Consider the following 22,308-nt stretch of genomic DNA (forward strand, 5'->3'; position numbering starts at 1 on the left):
ACAGATGATGAAGCTGATTCCCAGAATGAGAGAGCGTGACGAAGTAGAAAGAGTGAGATTCATTAGTGAAATGTCAATCAATCGAATGATAAGAATCGGTGGCTGCTTAGAAGCTGAAGGACAAAGGAATCGAGAGTGTTCAACAACCTTACGAGGAATGTCAAGAGCACGTAAGATTGTGCTGTCAAATTTGCCGATTTAGAATGAATACTAATGGTACGAAACAGTTATTTCTAGGAAGGTCAATCCTTTAATCGATCAACCATTTAGAGTCTCTAAAAGTCGGCCGAAGAATCTATGCCGTGTACCGTTTATTCTGTCAATGGCATGAATTTAATGATTAGTGATTAATTCGCCTAGCAAAGCAAATGATGAATGTGGCCGTAAGAAAAAGAAAGAGAGAAAGAGATAGAAGAAAACACGAATAATGGTGCATAGAAATTGCACGATTATATTAGTATATAAATGAGAGAACATTGATCAATGACAAATCAAACAGAAATTCCGCGTATAAATCGGCGTAATCGAAGAAAAAACGCAGTGAAAAGATAGAAGACAGATGCTTGAAGCGAATGTCATGAGAGAGACATGACGCATAAATGAATTAATCGATCGAGATGATGACGTTATTGCGAAGACTTCCTTTAAAAATACGATTTCTTATATGATTAGCGTCACATTTTGACATAAGTGGCGATTGTCAGGAGATTATCGGGATCTTCATTAAACGGAGACAGTTATCACAAATGACCCGATAGAAGAAGCGAGCTGTGTTGAGGTGAATCGAGTATTGTTAGTTGAAACGCATAGCCGATCTGTCAAAAGAAGGCTCGCAATATAATGATATGATATTTTAAATTAGAAGAATTAAATAGTCGGATGGCGTGGTCTCTAGCAAGTATAATGTACCAGTGTCCGATGACGACGATAGCGGTGGGTCAGCTAGAGTCACCGCGAATTCTTGGGCGCGGATGCTCTGATCGGACACATCCGGCTTTTGATCGTCTTGCATGACGGTCGATCTGGTATCCTCGAATGCATCTAAAAAAAAAATATTGGAAGGAATTTTCGAAAAATTGAAAAATAAATCTAAAATACATAAAAATAAAACCAATTTTTTTTTCATAAACCTACCGACGAGGTCTATTCTCGATGAAAAGGTAGTCTCAATTGGTCTACCGTTTCGATAAATAGCCACGGTGCTTGGAAAGGTGTTGATTAATGGAGCGGCCGTTGTCGATGGCTTTCTGTGTCTAATAGTGTGTCCTGTTTTGCGATTGACCGATCCACCGTTCTTTGAGGAATTTATCTGTTGGAATAATAATTGATTTTCTTATAAACTACAAATACTACAAATAGTGCAAAGCGCGACAGAGATAGTAATTCTTGATGAATCGTTTATATGAATGCGCACACACGATTATGATATAAATGTGTTTATAATTCTGGAAAAAGCAAGTTTAAGAAAAATAAAAATTAAGATAAAGAGAATTGAGAAGATTTCGAGATTATAATATCTCAGACAACACACAAATAATTAAAATGTCTTTAAAAAATTGTTTAAAAACTCGATTTTAATACTTATTAAAGTGTATTTTTTAAAAGATTATATTTTATTTATATAAATCTCTTTTATATCTTCGAGACTTCTTTTTTGCATACTTTTTAATTTTTTAAATATAGACATCTTTCAGATATATAAAAGACTTTCTAATCTTTTAGTTGTTATTTAAAGTGTTTAAAGAATTTTTTAATCTTTCTTTTTGTTTCTAATTGTGTTGTTTGAAACGTTCCGCGTGTTAAAATATATTAATCCAAGCATTAAAGATGTTCAAGATATCAGAAAAAGCGAAATGTGTGGACGCTCGCGCAAAAATGCGCGGTGCGCCTTTTGAAAAGAAATTGTTAATTTGTAGTGGCAAGAGGAACTAGAAGCGCGGATGAAGATGTCTCGGATCTATTCACATTTCAGAATGTTCGCTCAGAAAAGAAGATTGATTTGACTTCCAAATTCATGTTCCGGATTCCATCCCGAAGTAAGAATTGCTAATAACCAGAGAAAGAAGAGCATCTTCGTAGATAGGCAATGCGATGATGACGTAGCAGCATAAAGGATGATCATATAATTTCTCGTTTCACGAAAGATATTTTGGTTAGATCCAGCAAGTGATCAATGATCGACAGATCTTGTCAGACATTCAAGAAAGCTTGAAGCCATTAAGTTACCAATAGTTACAACCGATTCCTTCTCCATTAGTCGATCGTGAAGATATCGTTGGCCGATGTAGTATATCAATTAGAAGCAGATTCAGAAGAGGAGAATGTTATATTGAGTAAGAGATCTTCAGTCAGGCGATTTTGTTCAAGCAAAGATATTAAGGCAATAATGATCTCTCTACATTTGCAAGAGAATTATGCTTCGAGGGATCTTTTGGTTAGCGGTAAGAAGAGACGGCATTTTTTGTTTCGTTTTCGCTTTAGTAAAGCAACATGCGATCAGGTCAAGGAACTACAGTATGTTATCAAGGCAAAGAGAGTCTTCAACATAAAACTGCACTGACCTCAAGCGAGGGCTGATCAGTATCCTGCGCGGCCAAAACAAATGTCTCCGTAGTTTGTTGCTCCTCGATGTCTTCCAGCCGTTCGACTGTAGCTTCCTTTTTTCCGCGTTTAAAATATGTTGCTATTTTTTCTCGATTAGAAAAGTTACTTGAAAAATTTTTATCAGTAAAGTCGAAATGAGCACTTGTTTCTTCGGCTATCGAATCTTTTTCCTCGGACTTGAATTTTCTTGTCTCCTCTTCGTCGGAAAGATCGACATTTGTATAAAAATTACTTGAAAAACTACCTTGAAGATCTTTATCAGTAGAATCAGAATCCGTCTCTTTAGCTGTTGAATTATTTTCCTCGAATTTAGGTTTGACATTTCTCAATACAACTCTCATTCTTCTTCTGGTGTTATATTCGATGGGAAAATTTCTACCGCCTCTAAAATTCTTTAACAAAGCGCCTCGAAGATTTTCATTCGTGGAATCAACATCTGCATTGGCTTCTTTAGTCTTCGCTTTCTCTTCTTCGAATTTAGGTCTAACTCTCTTTAACACAACTCTCATTCCTCTTCTTATCTTTTTCTCGTCAGGAAAATTTTCACTCGTGCTAAGATTATTTTGAAGATTTTCATTTCCATTTGTTTCCTCAATTGTGGAATTATTTTCCTTAGATTTAGGCCGAACTCTCTTCAGTAAAACTCTCGTTCTTCTTTCTTTGTCGGAAGAATTCCTATTCGCATGAAAATTTGTCAGAAAATTGCCTTGAAATTTTTTAAAATCAGGATTTCCTCTCGCTCCTTCGATTGGATTCTTTTCTTCGGATTTGGGTCTAATGCTCTTCAATACAACCCTCATTCTTCCTCTCCTGTTTTTTTGTTCAGAAAGATTCTTGCTCATACGAAGATCACTTTGCAAATTACTTGTAAGACTTTCATTAACAGAATTAAAATTCGCACTGGTTTCATCCGCTACAAGGTTTTCTTGGGACTGACTCTTTATTCTTCTTAATAGAAATTTCTGTTTTCTTTCGACATTTCCATTTTCATGATGAACTTTCTCATGCTGAATCGCTTCAGTCTTATTGTCAGTAACAGTAGATTGAGAAAGTGATGTCGTTTCTCGTAAAGTAGTGATTTCCTTTTCCTCGGGTCTTTCCCGGACTCTCTTCGATACAATTTTCATTCTTCTTCTTGCATTCCTTGCTCGATCATATGGAACGTGGTTCTCAGTGGTATTTTGAACAACGATAACATTCTCATTGGGTCTGGTAGTACTACTGATCGGTTCAAAGTTAACTCTCATTCTCCTCTGAATGATTCTTCTTCTGCGATTTTCCTCAATCACTCTCGAAGTATAACTAGGAGGTCTTTGGGGTCGCTCACGATACACCGTGGCTCGATGTGGAGGATATTGATTGATTGTTTGCTGTACTACAGGTCTTCCGATCCAGTTATTTGTTCGATTTATGACGCGACGTCTAACGCTCTTCTGACCTAATTGATCATCCAGTTTCGAAGTTTTATCTTCTCGATTTTGTATAGTTTTTGAAGCGGATTCCTCGGAAGTTATTTTTATTTCTAGAGTCGTAGGCTTTTCACTTGTCGTTTGCACAGAATTCGGTTTAAAAACACCCGTGGTTTGAATTATAGTGTTTGTCGCGATCGAGTCATCATAAATCGCGGAAAGCGTTGATTTTTCTACAGCTATGTTAGTAACCGGTGTTACGGTTGAAAAAAGAGTTGAGGGACTTTGCGTAACCATTGATGCCACGAAATTCTCGCTTGTTTGATCCGAGAAAGCGGTGGTCGACAACATCGCGGAATTGGTACTAGAAAGAGATCTTGAAATGGCGGTCGAGGTAAATATTGGGGGAGTTTCGAACGTTGTAGGAATTTCAGTAGTTTGAACAGACTTTGCAGTTGCCGTGACGGCTGATACTTCGGAAGTGTTGCTAATATTAAAAACATTTGAATTGAAATGTGCCGTGGTAGATTCGATTAAAGTTGTGGGCACAGTTGAACTTGCTGAGGCTTTATCTGTGCTTGTAACGGAATCTTTGGACGGAATTACAGAATTGGTGGTAGGTAAACTTGGAATTGTCGAGGTTTCATCTGTGCTTGTAACGGAATCTTTGGACGGAATTACAGAATTGGTGGTAGGTAAACTTGGAATTGTCGATGTGTCAGTAACTGCGAAAGTAGAAAGATCGTTTGTATTTGCAGACGTAATTAAATTAAGATCACTAATCGTCGAAGTAACTACAGTTGTAGGTATACTCGCAGTTGACATATCTGTCATAGTTACGGTATCTGCATCCGGTACATTGCTCGTCGCAGGTACAGTAACATCCGTAGAAGAAATAATTGTTGACGGTAAGGTACTAGTAGTAGGAATCATCGTAGTTGCTGTATTAACGAAAACATGAAGATTTGTAATCGTAGTTTCAACTTCGGTGCCTGTAGTTGCAGACGTAGTTATGGTTGTAGGATCCATGACGATTTCTTGCGTGTCTGTAGCTGTTGAAATCGTCTCTACAGGATCTGCGACTGTTGAAGTTTCGATTTCTGTGTTAATTGTAATTTCGGGTGCAGTCGTAACTGCAGAATCAGTCACAATTGCGTTCGTACTTGTATTTATCGGAATAGCAGTCACGGAGTAATTTGTAATTGCTGAAGTAGTTTTAACTTCAGCGTTTATAGTCGCAGGTATAATCATATTTGCAAAGTCAGTCGAACAATTTGCGATTGGGGAAGTGATTTCAACGCCAATAGTCGTAGTCGCGGGTGTAATTGCAGAATCATTTGCGATTGCCTGCGTACTCGCGATTGTTGGAACAGCAGCTACGGAATAATTTGCAGTCGTAGAAACTGGAATTTCAATTGCAGTGCTTTTAATCATAGATTTAGTCGTGATCGTGGCTTGATCGTTTGCAACTACGGGAGCCTTTGCAACTGCGACAGTCGATGATGGTGTGACCACAATTATAGATTCGTTTGCGGTTGAAGACATCGTAGTTACGCTTGTAGAATCATCAGAGATTGTCGAAATAATTGTAGAATCATTCATTATTGAAGTGATTTCTGAGATTGGAGGAGTCGTTGCAATTACTGAGTTAGTATTGGTTAATAAAGTAATCGTTGCTTCTGCATTCGTGCGATCTATCGGGTCTTCGGTCTGCAAATCATCAGTTGAATACGTAACATCGCTGTAAACATCTAACGTTTCGGCAGATGTCGTAGATTCGGATACAATTAATGGAATTGTCGGCACTGTTGAAATCGCATCGAGTTTATTTGTCGAAATCAATGTCGAAAGAATCTCAGAGGTTGCGGAAGCGTTTCTGAAGATATCTGTTGTAATGAGAGGAGAAGTAGTCTCATCGACTCGTCTCTCGGCTTCTTTGATCGACTTTGATGAAACAGCAGTCCTGTTTCGTTTTTTGGGCACTATACGTTTACCCGTCCACAACGGAGTGCTAGCCTTGTTGTATCTGTTCAGGGCAATAGCGATTTTTCGTCTTGTCGATGTTGGCGAAACGGGGTAAACATCAGAAAGAGATGACGAATTATAATCAAAATTACGTAGCGATGTTTCTCTTTTATTATCAGTAAATTTACTGATAGGAATTGTAACCGTATTAGGTTCTGTATAAATCGAAGAATTCTCAGCACTGCCAGATTTTTCCGAAAAGGTTACCGAAGAATCGAACGTAGAAGATTTCTCTTCATGATTATCGCCGTCTTTGCTTTTAATAATATCACTTACATTGTCGTTGAAAGCATCGAGTTCTAGTTCATTACGAGTGATAACTTCGTCGGTTACGACATCATTCATATTATCGTTGAATTCTGATTTGTTCTGATTATTGTGAATGAAACTGACGGTCTCCTCGGTCGTAGAAATGTCGGGAGTAGAAGCGGTTTCTGTCTGCTGTTCGATAGAACTGTCGATCGTCGTGTAAGGTGACGTAAAGTCAACCGCCAATGTCGATGATGGCAAATCGTCCTCGCTCTTAGTGACGTAGAAGCCACGTATCAGCGGGCTGGAAGTCAAACTGACAAGAGGAATACCGCGCATCGTTGTCGGCCTTAGATACATCGAGGTCGAAGATTCCTTTCGACCATCCTCATCTTCCTGAATAACAGGGGTACTTGTGTTTTGAGCTTCCTCGAGAGTGATATCTATTTTCTTTGGAATGCGAGATCTCGCTTTGTTTTCCGAAGCTTGTCGCAGCCACCAGTCGCCGGTTTCCTCTCCGATTATGTCTCTCGCTAATTCCTCTCTTTCGCCACTTTGTGACTCGTTCGTTCCTTGGAACGAAATTTTTTCGACGTTCTGCTGGCTAATGTCGTTGTCCACATCGTTACGCAGCAAATGCAAGAGTGCGGACGACGGTGTCGTAGCGATTCGATCGTAGTAGTAAGTCGTTGGATAACCAATCAGTTCCTTCAGGGTCGGCAATCTGATAGTTTTTGAATCGGCGACCTGAAAAAATGAGAACAAGGCAGCGCGCTTTAATATGAGGATTCCCAGGGGTCTCTTTCGTTCTTTTCGCCTTCTTAATACTTTTTTTTCTTTGTTATCTCCTTCTCGTTCTCTGTCTTTCTGTCTTTCTGTGTGTGTTGCGCCAGTTTTGAAGGAGAAAAGAAGGAACATGAAGAGAGGGGTCCCTCTGGTTATCTATTAGCGCCGTGAATGTGTCTTGTTTGCTGCGTTAATTCGATAAGGAGTCATCCTGGGTCATCGATAGCATTTAGCGATGATTATACTTGTGATAAATAGCAGTACATCGTCGAAAGAGTTATCAGAGGACTTAGTCAAGGCTCCTCTAAAAGACATAAGCGGATGAGGAAGTGCTCGTTATGATTCGTCGTTATTGATGGTGAGATAAATAATGCGTGAAGATTATTCAGTCGTCGGTCATCGTGAGCTAGTGAATTCTTCCGATCGTAATGGCATTTGTTTAATGTGTTCATCTCTCATAGAGCAATCTTAAACATGATTAATGCTCGTAAAGTGTTATATACATTAGTTCCTAGTACAAAAGTCTATTGAATCTCCATCGTTCTCACCAAAAAAAATCGGTGATTGCGATGGATTTCTCTTAATTAATTTAATGGCTGCTTCACTATGTACATTGTCAACATTGATTACAACAACAATTAGTAATGACACCCCTATCATTTCGCCAAGCTCTTGCTAGCGATCAAATTACTAAACACCGACTCGATCTCGATGGTCGAAGGCTCTTGGGATTCCGTAGTGAATCGACCGTCATAATGATGATTGAACTCGCTCTCGATCGGCAGAGTGGATCGCTCGACACCCTGACGTATCTCATTGGCAGATTCGTCGTCAAGTCCCGTCACCGAGATCGACGACGGAGTCGAAGAGAACTGATCCGCTGGAATTCTCGTGGTCGACGTAAGCGACGAATACTTGGTCTTGATGAGGATCTTTTGCCGTTCTGTGGTGCCGGATTCCGTCACGGAGGTTATCAATCGAGTCACCGACGGTTTTGCAGTCGTGAGGCTCGTGTAATCCGGGTCGACCAGATTCTGGGAGTCGAAAGGATAGTTGCTCCTCGGCGTCGTCGTTTTAAGTGACTGCTGTTTCCGATGAAAAGCATCGGCGGCGTAATCGAACTTCCTCGCTGGTATCAGGGTTTCCGTCACCGTTGCTTCCGTACTGGTCGATGACGGGCGTTTTAAATATGAGCGCGTTCTAAAGTATTGCCAGGTACTCGTGGGTTCTGGATTCAATGTTGATTCCTCGGTTTTAATGTTATCGCGATTTTGGAGCTTGTAACGCGTTCGCGGTTGCCGAAGACTGGATTGTCTCGGCTTGGTTTCTTTGGTCTCCTCAGATTCTTCGGGCGCGGAATCTAACGGATATCGTTTGGGCGATAAAGCCTCTTCGGGATCAAAGGGTCTCCTCAGAATTATGGGAATCTTATATCGCGGTCGAATCTCCGATTTGTTTGTGGTAGTCAAAGTCGATTGAGACGTGTCTTCTGCTTCCGCGATTTTACCGCGTTCATCGATACCCTCGTTAGGAGTTGAAGAATTGCTTATCTGGTTTATTGATGAAGCTGTTGTGTAAGCTTTCCAGAATTCCGCAAAATTAGCCGAAAGAGCATCCGCAGAAACCGATGTATTTTTCAAAGTCGTATCTTCCGCAACCTCTTCTCCAATCGAGTCGCGAGATCTATCATTTGCACTCTGCTTTTCTTCTTGATATTTAAAGTCATCGCGTGGTGTATTAGCAGTGGTGGAGGAAACCGGATGACGTCGAATGAATAAATTATTTCTGCGTCTCGAGCGAATCTCGAAGTTAGTGTTTTCCGTTGATGATAATACGGGAGGATATTGATTAGTCGCATTAGTTCCCGAAGACACAGGACTCTTGCGAATAAATTTCTTACGCGCATATCTCGGCTCAAAACTTGGCTTTGAGGCTGAAGACGAATCCAATTCCGTTGTGAATAGTCTTGTAGTTATTTGCGCGCGAGTAGAGTCTGGTTCCGATGTGGACAGCGTAGTGACTATTTGCGTCGACAAATTCTCAAGTTCTGGTACCAACGTTTCTTCTAAAGGTGCAGTGCTTTCAATATTATCGATTGTGGCTGTCGCCAATGTTGATTCTATCGTACTAGCTTCAAAATTCATCTCACTCGTCGATTGATATTCTTCATCGGTATATGTGTTAATTGTCGATATAGCGGCGTTGCTGAAAGAATCAGTAGTTTCTTTGTTCCAGATTGTCGAAATTTCCTCTGCGGGAGTCTCCAACATAATCTTCGTGAAATCATCGAGATTATAATCAGTAGATAAAGTGGTTTCTGTGATGGCTAGAGTCGAATCTTGCATTTCTCTTGTATATCCTGTGGCAACTGGCAATTCTTCGGCATCTTTATTCATTAGAGTAATTTCTGTTTGATCAGTGGTGATCGTCGATTTTTCAACATCCTTGGTATCTCCTATTGAAGTTGTCGATTCTGGAACAGGACTTGAGTTTTCTAGCACTTCTTGCTCGAGAGAAACGGTTGATGTTGGCGACGAGGTGTCCTGAAGCGGACGTTTTCGTTTTATCACTTTTCGTCTACGAAATGTTTCAGATTTTTGCTCTTCTTCTGCTTCGATAGTGTTGTTCGGTGATATTGGTCTCCTTTTTAGAATAATTTTACGTCTCTTCGGCGCTTCCGATGTACTACCATGTTCGGAGACGATTATCACCAAATTAGGATTAAACTCGTGAGTCTCAATGTGGGTGGTCGTTGTGGCGATAGCGTCATCCGGTTGATCACTCGTATAATCGACCTTATTGCTGGAGGTAGTCGTGATGTCGATTAACGTGACTGGTTTCACATGATCGACGTACTTTGGTTCAATAGTGTTAGATTCAACGACGGAATCAACTATAGTAGCTTCTTGATCGACGATGTTTATCAAATCGTTCTTTTCGATTTTGTCGCCTTCCGTGGAAGTACTTGATTCTAGAATTTGCGACGTTATCGATGTGATCTGCTTCGACTCAACGTTCACTTTTTGCACATTATTCCTCTTTTTCGTCTGCTTCGTCCTGTCGTATAATTCGCGGTTGACAGTTGGCCTCTTAAAGACTCTGATGTTTGTTACCTTATCACTCTCTTCATCGTTGTTCTCAAATCGCGATCGAAGCGATGAATTTCTTTTACGACTTCCCTGATTTATCCTAACTATCGGACTGTCGTCCAATTCATTGGCTTTGGTAGATTCCGTGCTGCTGAGTCTGCTCGGTCTCCGATATTTTCTCCTGGTATCAGTGTCGGCGATTGTACTGACAGTCGTCGAAACCGTCGTTCTGCCTCTTCCTCTGTACCTGGGACTTGGAACGGAGTTCGTGGAAACGTCTTTTGACCTTGATCTCGATGTCGGCGAGGTATATCTGCTAGGGCCTCTATTACGCGATCTGCTTGAATCTTTGCTCTTAAACGTGGAAGTCTCCACTTGAGAAGCGTCCACATGTTCCGCCGATTCGTCTTCGACAACTCGATTAGTCGGTCTCGTCCTGGATCGAACTCGTGCCAGAAACGGACTGGACGGACGCGTGGAATTTCGCGACGTTATACTCACCTTGGATCTATTTAACGGAGCGCTCGTTGTCGTCGTTGCTTCTGAAGAGCTAAATCTTCGTCTGGTAAAGCCAAATGGTCGCGGCTGCGAAACCGCGGCAATCGTTGACCTACCCGCAGACGCTGTCGTCGTCTTTGTCGTCGACGAGGTGATCTCTGGCAGTGTCGTCATCAAGATTTCCGTTACCGAATCTTCTACCAGTTTCGCCGAGTTCGTGTTAGAACTGGTATTGTCTACTTTAGGGCTGACACTGGATGGATTTTCCGGCGGTTCGACACTGATCACGGTGACGACTTCGGTAGAAGTCGAAACTCCCGTCGTGGATGTCGTCGACGCTAAAGTAGTCGTACTATCTGTTGTACTAGATGGAACTTCTGAATATTCTTCTAGCTTTGTTGGCAAAGTGGTTATCTCCAATGGAGATACGCTAGATAAATTTTCCGAATTTTTCGAAGCAATGCCTCTAAACCTTTGCACGTTGGTGTATCTAAAAGATTTCAAGAATAATGTGAATCGTATAGTGCTGTGAAAAGTCTTACAATGAAAAATAATGTCGTGTATAGAAACCTAGAATTGATCGTTGATGAAGCATCGTTTTTCTCCGTTGACAGATCTACGTCTACCGAATCACTTTCCTTTTTCGAGTTCCTAAAAAATAAAGAGAAATTTTATGTAAAAATATTAATACATACATAATGTATATATGATAATGCTAAATGCGTGTATACGCATATTTATATTTTATTACATATAATACACAAAATATGATTATATAATAAAATAATATAATAATATAATAAAATAAAAATTATATTTTAAATATAATTTTTAATATATTTACTTCGAGACATAGGGTCGTCGTCTGCGAGTCGGTTTTTCCTCCTCGACTTCCTCTTCCTTCTCTTCCACGTCGTTTTCGGTTCTGAAAATTTCAAGATAATATGAACGATGATCGGGAGTAAAAATCAATTATTTTGGCAGTCATATTATCGTCATACTTAGACGTCGTAGTAGAGGGTCGCGTTCGACGAATGTTTACGTAACTTGGCGTCACTCGTTGTGTGGACGAGCTGCTTTCTAACGGATTGCTGACACTGTCCTCCTCGGAAGAAGCTACGTCAGTATTATCATCATCTTCCTCATCTTCGTTATCTGTGTCAACCTCTTCGTTATCTGTGTCTTTCGTGACTGATGATCTAATCAGTATCAGTATAAAAAATTGAAATATAATTAAACATTTTTATAATGTGTCGAATTGTAGCTTCAATAATGTTAATTTTAACCTTGATTTAGAGTTGATTATTTTTCTGGATTAAAATTAGAAGAAAGAATATATTTTAAATCAAAAGCTAATTGAGTTTAGCAAACATGATCAATACAAGAAAACAAAATGTATTAGCTTGTTAACGAATATAGAATTAAAGCGACTGACTTAGATCTTTCGATAGTGACATATTGAGGTTTCTGTGACCGTCTGAGACTCTTCACTTCGGGAATATCGTCCAAGCCTTCGAACTGTGCTCTTCCCGGTCCGTTTACATAACTAGTTTCCGAAGATGATAATACAGGTTTATTACTGAGCTTGTTTGTTGTCTGGCGATTCAACACGCGTTCGTACAGACTACGACTAATCGTAGTCGGAGTGACGTTTGCAGTGTCCGATTTAAGGCCGGAATTCTTCTCTTGGAGTAATAATTGTTTCTCCAACTGTTCTATTCCGCCTGTTATGAGTTTGAAAAATTATTAATTTATTATAATTTATTATAAGTTATTATCAATTTATTATAATTTATTAATTTATTAATTTACTATAAGAGAGATATGTTATTTAAGAAAAAATTTATATAAAAATATTGATATGTATTAAAAGTAATATAAATGTTATAAAAAAGTATTAATAGAATAAAAGAGTTTTAATATTACAGAAAAGTAGAAAAAAATAAAAGTATAAAGTATCCATAAAAGTAGAAAAATTAGTAGAAAGATATTGTATAAGAAAGAATGATAAGATTATAAATTTATTTAAAAAATGTGCCATATTTTACTTTGTTTAATAAACCTATACTTGCCAGCTTTTCTGATGAGATCGATCAGTTCCTTGATCACTCTCGGATCTTCCTCATCTTCGCCATCGCTTGCTCTGTCCGGTTCGCTTGGTTTCGTCGTCCTTGTAGTAGTTGTCGTGCTAGGTCTTCTAGTGAGTGTCTTATATACAAGAGGTTTCATTGTCGTGGTGATTTTCGGTTCTTCTTTCACCTCCTCTTCCTCAGTTTCCTCGATGTCATCCTCATCGTAATCTTCCTCTTCCGAATCGTATTCTTCCGGTTCGGCCTTCGCAGTCGTTGTGCTGTGCAAGTAAGTCGTTCGACTCGTTGCGGCTGTGATAGGTGATTTAGTGGTCGAGACGACCGACGTCTTCGACGTCTTAGGACAAATCACATTGCGCGGATAATCACAAGAATCCGCCGCCTTATTGAACACCAAACCTGTGAATTTCAAGAGATACGAAATATTATAATAAATAAAAGGTTTCTAATCGCATAGATTTAATAAGAAGTTATGCAATGAGTGATAAGAGTGAGAGAAAATTTAAAAAATTAAAATTTTTATTACACATACATATATATTTCTTTGTTTATTTATATGCAAACTTTGTATATTTATATTATTTGTATATTTATATTATTTATATATGCATACCAATTTTATTATATATAATTTTATATAATTTTATTATATTTAATATTTTCTGTTGATTTATATATTAAAAGAAACTATGCTTAAGATTAAAGATGGATATATTTAGCGTTAAATGTGCGAGATAATTATTCATAGAAAAATTACCTGAAGGGCAGGTGAATTGATGAGCAACCACGCCAAGTCCACTTGGACCACTGTCGAGACACCAGAAGTATTTCTTACAGTCTCGAGGATGCGGGAAGAAGCCTTCGTCCTCGCATTTAAAGTCTATAAAAAAATAAAACAATACTTATTAAGTAATAAAGATAAGCTCTTCATTCTCATATCTGGACTCATATAATACTCTCTCAAATAAACAATTCACGCTAAAGAGATATTGCTCTTCGCGAAAACTTACCGGTTCCTGGATCGGGAGTGGTCGGCGGTTCAGGAGTCGTCAGCTTGTTACTCAAGGACTCCTCGTCCTCGTCAGTCTTGCTTTGTCCTTTACGTCTAGATTGTTTCCTACGAGAGGTATGATCGCTGGATCGCGTTTTGCTTCTGTTCCGGTTCTTCGGTCTCTCGGTCTTCTCCGTAACTCTGACAGAGTTCCTACCCTCTATTTCCTCGTCCGGTGACGGATCGTATGATCTCCTTGCTACATCCCGATCTTCTTCGTCTTCGTCATTCGTTTTCGATTTCGAAATGTTGCGGTACTTTAATCTTGAAGAGGACGCACGTCTACTGGTGATCGGAGCCGACGTGGTGCTACTTCTTTGGCTATACTTACGAGCATTGCTCTGAATACCTTGAGTGCGAATCTTTTTCCGACTCTCCACTGACTTTGTATTCTCGATCGTATTCCTACTGTGCGATAATAACATACAATTCTTAATTTTTTCTCCTTTAATAGAAAAATTAGAATGAAAATAAAAAATATCTATAAAAATATCTATACTAAACGTTTTAGAAATAAATTATTTTAAATTGCATTTTAAACAAATTTATATTTTATATTTGCTTTTATTATCTATTAATTTAATCTCTAAGATATTAAAATCACAATAAATTAAATATAAATAATAATACTGTAAAAATGAATTAATAATATTAACGCGACAATATGATTAAAATATGACAATTATAAACTGTATTTATATTGATTTGTTTAATTTGAGAGTCACAATTCTTACCTATTATCCGTAAGTAAAGTTTCCTTAGCAGCTTCGATTAATGGATAAGGTCGACCGTGGCACTTGCCGCGGAAATCGTCATTGTCTACCGACCAAAACATGATGCCTCCCAATTTCTTCTCGTTCACATATCGAGCTTTCAATTTAACTATGTCTTCATCATCGTATCCCACCCACTGATTTCCATTAAACGCGTATGGTCCCATGGCTTTAGGATTCGGTTGAACGACCTCCCACTCATTAGATTCCGCTATATTCTCGCAAATCTGTAATAATCTCAATATTTAATTTTTTTTGAATGTAATCTTCTAAGTGAAATATATATTAATATAAAATTAAAATAAAATTATATTTTACAAATAAATTACATTAATATAATTGATGCGTAGCATAAAAAAAATAAATTCAATAAATTTGACATCATATCACCTCATAATAAGCAAGATAGCCTTTCTCTCGAGTGGCCTCTCCTTCGACACCCGGACCGTCCGCTGGCGATCCGAGTTCGGTTGCCTCCTGGTTAAACAGCGTGTACGAGCGACCGTACGTTGGTATTCCAAGAATGATCTTGTCCGCGGATGCACCTTTCCCCAGGAGATGACTGATCGTGTAATCCTAGGAGGTCAATCAATTATTTTTAATTGTGTGACTTGTTCGAGCAATAACTTTATAAAAATATAATTATAATTTTGACAAGCGAATTCTCTTACAATAGTCAACTCGGCGTCATAATTGTATTCGTTGTCCTCTTCCAGAGGATACAACGGCGAGTGATGATTGACAGCGGGCTCATACGCCGAATGATAATCGTAAGAGAGTAGATTGATGAAGTCCAAGTACTCGTTTAGCCTAGGTACGTCGTAGCCCTTATCTATGTATTCGATACCAGCAGGCATCGCCATCGATAACAATAGCCTCGGTCTTCCAGTCTTTGAAGACTCTCGTTCGAATTCCTCGTAAAGTTCCTGCCAATTTACGTAAATTATTTTTAATCGATTTTTTACAATTCACTTCTGAAGATTGAATCAAAGTCGCAATTAATTTTCCATCATTCTATTTACCTACACACATGTATTTTTCTATCTGTAATTAAATCTCCTGTTCTCTTTATCTTTATTTTTATTTATTGAAGTTTCTGCAAGAGATTTCATATTTTTTTCTCGATACGATAAGAAACTGTTGAGACACCTACCTGCACCAGGTTGGCGTAATTATCCTTATCTCGCGGTTTCCCGCCATCTCTAAACGCCGGATACTCCCAGTCGAGATCGAGGCCGTCGAAATGATTTTGCCTGAGGAATTTGACGGAGTTCTTGACAAACTCTCGCCGTCTCTCAGGATCGGCCACCATCGGTGAAAATCTGCTGGAGCCTTCGTTCCAGCCGCCGATCGCCAGCATCGTCTTCAGATTCTTATTGTAAGTTTTCAGACCCGTAAACTTCGCGTATCCGCCTGTCAAGCGAGCGAATGTTAATCGAAGAGTGAAAGTTAAATATCAGCTAAGTCATCGAATATGATGTCTTTCTAAGTTTATCGATTTATAACGCGTTGATAAACAAATAGAAACATTATTCAGATAGATAACGGAAAAATAGCACTTTTTTAAATATAAGAATGTCTTTTATAATAACTGAGAATAATAAGAAAATTTTTAACACTCGATTGGCATCTGACATTTACTCTTCAATTTTCTTATACTACACAATTGAATAAACTTTCATCGCTCATAATAAAATTACGAATATAAATCCATTGGCAATTTTAATTGACAATTGATGATTAATAATTGAAAGCGTCTAATTTTTTAAAATATTGTCGATATAAATATCTTCATTAAATATCTCTTCATTGATAACTGATAAAGTTGCGTGAGTGTAAGCAATATAAATAAAATATTATACATATTTTTATATTACCTTTTTCGATATCCTGATATTTGTCGAACGGTTTTAATGCATTATCCTTTGTGAAACCTCCAAACGCATAGATTAGGTGAGTACAAAGGTACGGATTTATATTTTGAGGAGAAAATTTCGCTGTACCAGGTCGGTACACCGACCAATTTGTGTAGTAACAAACAATTTTGCGCTCGGCAATTCCTGAAAGAACAATAACAATCAGGACAAATATAAATTTTTTTAAATATAACTTTTAAATATTCATTTGTAGTGAGAGAGAGAGAAATAAGTCTCCTATTTTTAATAAAATATAAAAAAATCATTATTTTACACTGCATCTAAATATTTGTAATAATTATTTAAAGTCTCCTAAAATAAGAACATCAGAATCATTACTGAATTGGAAGAATTTAATAATTCCATTTCTTAAACATTTGGAGATTTAAATATATTTAAAAATAATTTAAAATTATATAAAATACTTAAAAATTTGGTCTTTTAATTTAAATTCTCTCATGTTCTTTATCTTTTTCTGAAAAGAAAAGAAATAAAAGCGTTTTATTTCTATTTATTACTCTCTCGCATAATAACTATTCTACTTTCAACAGAAGTCTATTGAAGAGACAGCAATGATAAATGTATTCCGGTGTATTCAGCTCGCGCGAAGAATCGGCACTTGTTATCTTCAATTTCATCTTTCAATATTAGCTCGTGTCGCGAGGGACACGTGTCGTGCATTTTCGCAACCGCTGAATGCACACGCGTGTGCATATTAAATGAATACGCGCGACATGCATTCAATACGCATATATCCATGATACGCATACTTTGCGCACGCATGACACACTGACGCGTTAAACGCGGGGAGAACGCGTTAACAGTTGCGAGAGAAAACGGGGAGAAATTGAAACGCGATTGAACTTTCGTTTACGTGTACACGAAGAAATATACGGACTTCAACTCACGCGGCAAGGTGCTGCTAACTGATTCTAAAAAAGTACGTTTCTGACACCGGTTACATTTTTTCGTTAAGTGCAATTTTATTCGGAAAACCTAGCAATCTTAATTATGTAAGGATACATAATTTATAGGAAATTTATCGTACTATTTTTATTTAAATCTTTATCGCTCGTGACATTTCATCATTCTTTGCATTAATAAATTTCTAGGATATTTTATCTACTAAAAATTAAAATAATTAAATATTTTAATTAATAAAATATTCTAATTCCGTTCATTCGTATTATTTCAGATTGCTTTTTAAAACTTTTGGTTTTCTCAAAATTATCTTTCATGATAATGTTCAATTTGTTGTAATTTTGTAAGATGAAGATAAATGACTTTTATAACATCATGATTAAATAGATAATCAAATTGCAACACAGAAGATGTGACTTGAGAGTTAATCTAACTTTCCTCAATGAAATACTATAACGAACCATAACGCGACGTAATCTGATCAAAAATAGCATTACGAAAGCGAAGGATAGTATTATGCGATGGATATATTGTTTCCTGCGATCATCCAAGCGTTTAATTAGACGAATGCGTATATCTGCGTATGTATAAAGAGAGAGAGAGAGAAGGGGAGAGAAAGAAGTGCATCTTGTTGCCCTGCTTCGCACACGCATAATCGTTCTCGAAGGCTGACTTTGAAGGCTCGCCGAGTTCGCGTGTGTTTGGCTACTCGTACTTTCAAGCCGCCGATGAATTATCCGCCATGCTTTCACTGATCGTGCATGAAACGAGGCCGAATATGTAGAAACAATACGATCGATGCCTGCGAATTAAGATCCGCTACTGACCCTGACCAGAACCTCGGCGAGGTCAATGAAAATATCCTCGATTGATCGATCGAGAGCGGTGTCTTCGATTGCAACGAGTTTAATCGAAAACACGCTCGTGCGCAAATACAGTATAATTTTCGAAATAACGAAGAAGAAATGAAATGCTGCCACACATACATTAATTATAATTAATATTATAATTACATTAATATTATAATTACATATTAACTCTAGATTTTATCTTTCTCATTATAAAGTTTTAAGAAAATAAGAAAAAACTTTATATATATATTTATGTAAATTATATAAAAGTGCCTAATATTTTATTACAATTTTTTTTAGCACGAATGTGAATATTTATTTCATTTATACATTTTATTTTCTACTCTATTTCAATTATTTATTTATTATAAATAAGTAATTATATATTTTTAAAATAAAAAATTAACAATAAAATTTAAAAATATTAAAAATTATATTATTCCATTCATTTATCTACAAAGATATTACGTTTGAAATATAAAAGAATAACAAGATTATTATATATCAAAAGAATAACAAAATTAAATAATGATTATATATAATTGAATGTATAATAACAAATCCATAAAGGCATAAATAAATTCCAAATTAGATAAAATATGTCATTTAAATTATGTATAATCGGGGATTTTAAATATAATATGTGTAACAATTCGGAATCTGTGAATTTCATTATTTCCACCCGCCTCGCAAAGATCGCCGATACGAGTATGTTTGAGATTTTCTTTCACTGTATGTACTAAGCATATTCATGATAGTCCCACGTTATATATCGTCATTATACAAGCGGTGTATAGTAGAGTATTAAGATACATAATATCGCACAGATAATGTCGAGTAAGAGGCTTATTCACGCTCGCTCGTGATCGCACGTTTTTCCAGAGTTGCCGACAGATATGAGAAAAATCACTACTTGCTTTTACATTGCGATGTGAAAAATGTTATCATTAAAAATGAATGTTGCAAGTTTTCGAGACGGTTTATAAAATTAGCACTTTACGAGCGATCCGAACGTCCTTTCGTTTTCCTTCGCGAATTCCACTCTAATTCTCTCACTCTCAGTTACAGCACCGGTCGCTCTCGCGGAAACTATTATTGTTTACGAGTTTCGCTGGTGAAAATTCTAGGATACATCAGATAAACATCTGTCGGATAAATGCTCTGCAATTCGTTTCGTAAGCAGGTGATTAGAGAGACTTAAACGCTTTGAAATTTATTCCGAGCTATTGTTTTTTATGAATTTATTTTTAAAATGCCATTCCTACGAACACATATACGCAAAGAATCTGGTTAATTTATATATAATTATACGAAACATTCCGGTATTATTAGAAACCATAGATAAATATCAAATTAAAGGACATCAAAATAACTTCTAAATTATAAGTAATTAAAAGAGAGGCTCAAATTCGTTATTAAATTAAAAATACAGATAAATAATAAAATATTATTTTTCATGTAATTTCAAGAGTAGTTGATACTTTAAAAGAATTTTAAGAAAAGAATTTGCAGACTTTTTTTTAATTATAAAGAGATATTTAAAAACTTGGAAAGAGCGAAAAGAAAGCGATGTTTAATTATTTGCTGAAAAAAGCTGAGAAGAAATTACAATAAAAATCGATGGTTGAGAGAATTGTACACAATCGAGTCTCCTGTGTGAATAATTAAAAAATATAAATATTAAATCTTACAACTTTCTCTCTTATAATTGTATTTTTATTAGGAAAGTCCTGGAAAGACTTACCATTTTGTATCGTCGCAAGTAGAATTCCCAAGCAGAGAATCAGCGACGCTGCTCGCATCTCCTGCAACGGAAAAAAACGATACGTCTCATTAATAATTCATCATCGCTGGAGACGTATATAATACCAATGTGCCAAAGCGAGTTCGCTGAAGTGAGAGTCTCGCACGCGAATAATTAATTCATAACGAGTTTTCAACTTTGGTGGCGTTCAACTTCTCGCGTGTTGCCAACGAATCAGTAATGAATCAACGGAGATAGTCGGTGACTTTATCAATAATTGGATCGATAAGGGATCACTAAATGCTAGAAAGTCTACATTAATTCGTACAACGATACATCAATGCCTGTGAAATCTTTTAAAATCCATAAAAAAGAAAAATATCGAAGAAATTTCTTCTAATAAGAAATTAGCATAAAAACTCTGGTATATAAATACAAAGAGAGAGATAAAGTGCTTCTCTTTTATTTTCAAAATAGCAAATAAATGATGAAGCGTTCACTAATATTGCGATAAATTTTAAATTAGGAGTCGTGTAAGAATTTAATTCAGAGAGAGTGAATATATTATAAATTTAAATTACTACTTTTTTTTGCATGCATCAATCTGAGAATGAGAATTTCTAGTTTATTCGCATCTCACAGATCGATAAGATGAGTGAATTAAAGTCTCGGCGTGGTTATCGAACGCCGGTCCCGCTTGTAACCGCTTATGTAAGTGCAGAAATGTAAAGTGCACGACGATGCACTTGTTTCCTGAGCTCGGCTCAGCGAGATCGCGGGCGGTCCGAGATGCTGGATTAATAAAGATCGATGACACACATACACATATCGGGACTGCCGAATGATAGTATCGTGGCATGGCGCATGCATACGGACGGACCACTCCTCGTTACGTAACGGATGTGTAAAGAGAAAGCAAGAAGAAAGAACGCGGCGCGACTTTCTCGCGGCGCGTTTCGGGTGGCGAGTTTCGCGAGTTACGTTAACGTTACGTTGTAACGTGTAACGCTGCGCGCTGCCCGTCATCGCGATAACAATTAGCGCCTTCGTTTCTAATCGTCGGATCCTAAAAGCTTAATGAGCCGGGCAAAAATTCCGGGCTTGCGGAAATTGCGAGCTAGGCGCGGAAGATAGTCGCTACGAGCCGCATGCTGGTTTAATTAATGGTTCCACCTAATTACGGTGAAACTCGGGATGTTACTACCGGATATCTAAAATTGTCGAGTTTTTCTCGATCATAAATAAAATGATTTTTGAGGAAATAAATAACTGATAAAAGTTTCCTAGTCTTCATTATAATGTCGCGCAATTATTTAATCTCGGGCCTAATTTTGATGCGTTCTCGCTCTTATATATTTTTCTCTTAATTATTTCTCTCTCTCTTTCTTTTTCGAATATTTATCATATGTATAATTTTTTATTAAATTAAATTAAAAAATTTTATTAAAAATGTGAATAAAAAACTGGAAATTTTATTTAATTTTTATAAATTACATTTCTCTCTTTCTCCAAAATATATAATATATATATAAATATATATAAAATTAATTTAATATGATTAATTAAATGATAATATGATTAATTAATTATTAAATTAATTATTAAATTATTTAATTAATCATATTAAATTAATTTTATATATTTTGGAGAAAGAGAGAGAAATGTAATTTATTATAAAAATTAAATAAAATTTCCAGTTTTTTCTTCACATTTTTAAACATGTGATAATATCGATGCGATGCACTGGTTTGTAATTGAAGTAACTGCAGCTTGTGCAAGTTCCGTCTCCGGCGAAATGCACATTTATTCCTCTTGCAAGTATACACACCTGTCTGCAATCTTTGATAATCATCTCGCTCTTCGTCATCTCGATACCTCGCGAATTGTGTCTGTACCTTTGCGCGCGCACGTGTATCTCCCCCCGCAAAGTAGTGATCTCTATATGTGTGTGTGATGGCACGCGGTTAGCATGCGCAGGGTGGGTCAAAAAACTCCGGACCCCTTTAAATGTCAAATAACTTTCTACGATGCTGAGGATCCTTGGAAAGCGAATATACAATGTGCGAATCAAGGGAGAGCCTCGAGCGTTCTTGGTGCGGTTGTATGTCTGCACATGCATGCACGCATACATTGTATGCACGTACATTGATCGTCCGACAAGCAATCGGCGAGCAACGGGGCTGGTCATTGCTTTGGCTTTCTGAGAGTTTCGTAACCGGAACGGAAGTTCGCGTCGTGCTTTCGACGCGCGAACCGCTACCATCCCCCTTCCTCGTTCTCTTTGTCGTCTTGGAATCTCGTG

At 37.2% G+C, this 22,308-nt stretch overlaps 2 protein-coding genes across 4 annotated transcripts in view; both read right to left on the reverse strand.

Moving 5' to 3' along the window:
* The window catches only part of LOC145971979 (uncharacterized), a 36,399-nt gene that overhangs the window by 4,434 nt on the left and 9,657 nt on the right, over positions 1 to 22,308 (reverse strand). Inside the window, exons 2-18 of one of the 3 annotated variants that reach the window (XM_083100122.1) lie at positions 20,007 to 20,067; positions 16,452 to 16,634; positions 15,728 to 15,987; positions 15,246 to 15,500; positions 14,965 to 15,150; positions 14,536 to 14,801; positions 13,761 to 14,206; positions 13,508 to 13,630; positions 12,733 to 13,149; positions 12,096 to 12,384; positions 11,662 to 11,859; positions 11,505 to 11,585; positions 11,231 to 11,311; positions 10,664 to 11,150; positions 2,562 to 7,034; positions 1,135 to 1,309; positions 910 to 1,041 (exon numbers count right to left, since the gene is read on the reverse strand). In XM_083100122.1, the coding sequence (XP_082956248.1) occupies positions 910 to 1,041; positions 1,135 to 1,309; positions 2,562 to 7,034; positions 10,664 to 11,150; positions 11,231 to 11,311; positions 11,505 to 11,585; positions 11,662 to 11,859; positions 12,096 to 12,384; positions 12,733 to 13,149; positions 13,508 to 13,630; positions 13,761 to 14,206; positions 14,536 to 14,801; positions 14,965 to 15,150; positions 15,246 to 15,500; positions 15,728 to 15,987; positions 16,452 to 16,634; positions 20,007 to 20,067 (8,113 nt within the window). Of the gene's footprint in view, positions 1 to 909; positions 1,042 to 1,134; positions 1,310 to 2,561; positions 7,035 to 10,663; positions 11,151 to 11,230; positions 11,312 to 11,504; positions 11,586 to 11,661; positions 11,860 to 12,095; positions 12,385 to 12,732; positions 13,150 to 13,507; positions 13,631 to 13,760; positions 14,210 to 14,535; positions 14,802 to 14,964; positions 15,151 to 15,245; positions 15,501 to 15,727; positions 15,988 to 16,451; positions 16,635 to 20,006; positions 20,069 to 22,308 lie in introns of all 3 variants that reach the window. The other 2 variants (XM_083100121.1, XM_083100123.1) reach the window with 2 other exon arrangements.
* On the reverse strand, positions 7,205 to 10,657 carry LOC145971983 (uncharacterized; the record flags this gene model as incomplete). Its single annotated transcript, XM_083100133.1, has 1 exon — positions 7,205 to 10,657. A coding segment is annotated over one exon (2,928 nt), but the record flags the coding sequence as incomplete, so codon positions are not given.

The sequence above is a fragment of the Camponotus vicinus genome, unplaced genomic scaffold (genome assembly GCF_025532165.1).
Source record: "Camponotus vicinus isolate PSW18456_S1 unplaced genomic scaffold, iyCamVici1.0 SCAF_5, whole genome shotgun sequence".
In the NCBI taxonomy this organism is placed as follows: Eukaryota; Metazoa; Arthropoda; class Insecta; order Hymenoptera; family Formicidae; genus Camponotus; species Camponotus vicinus.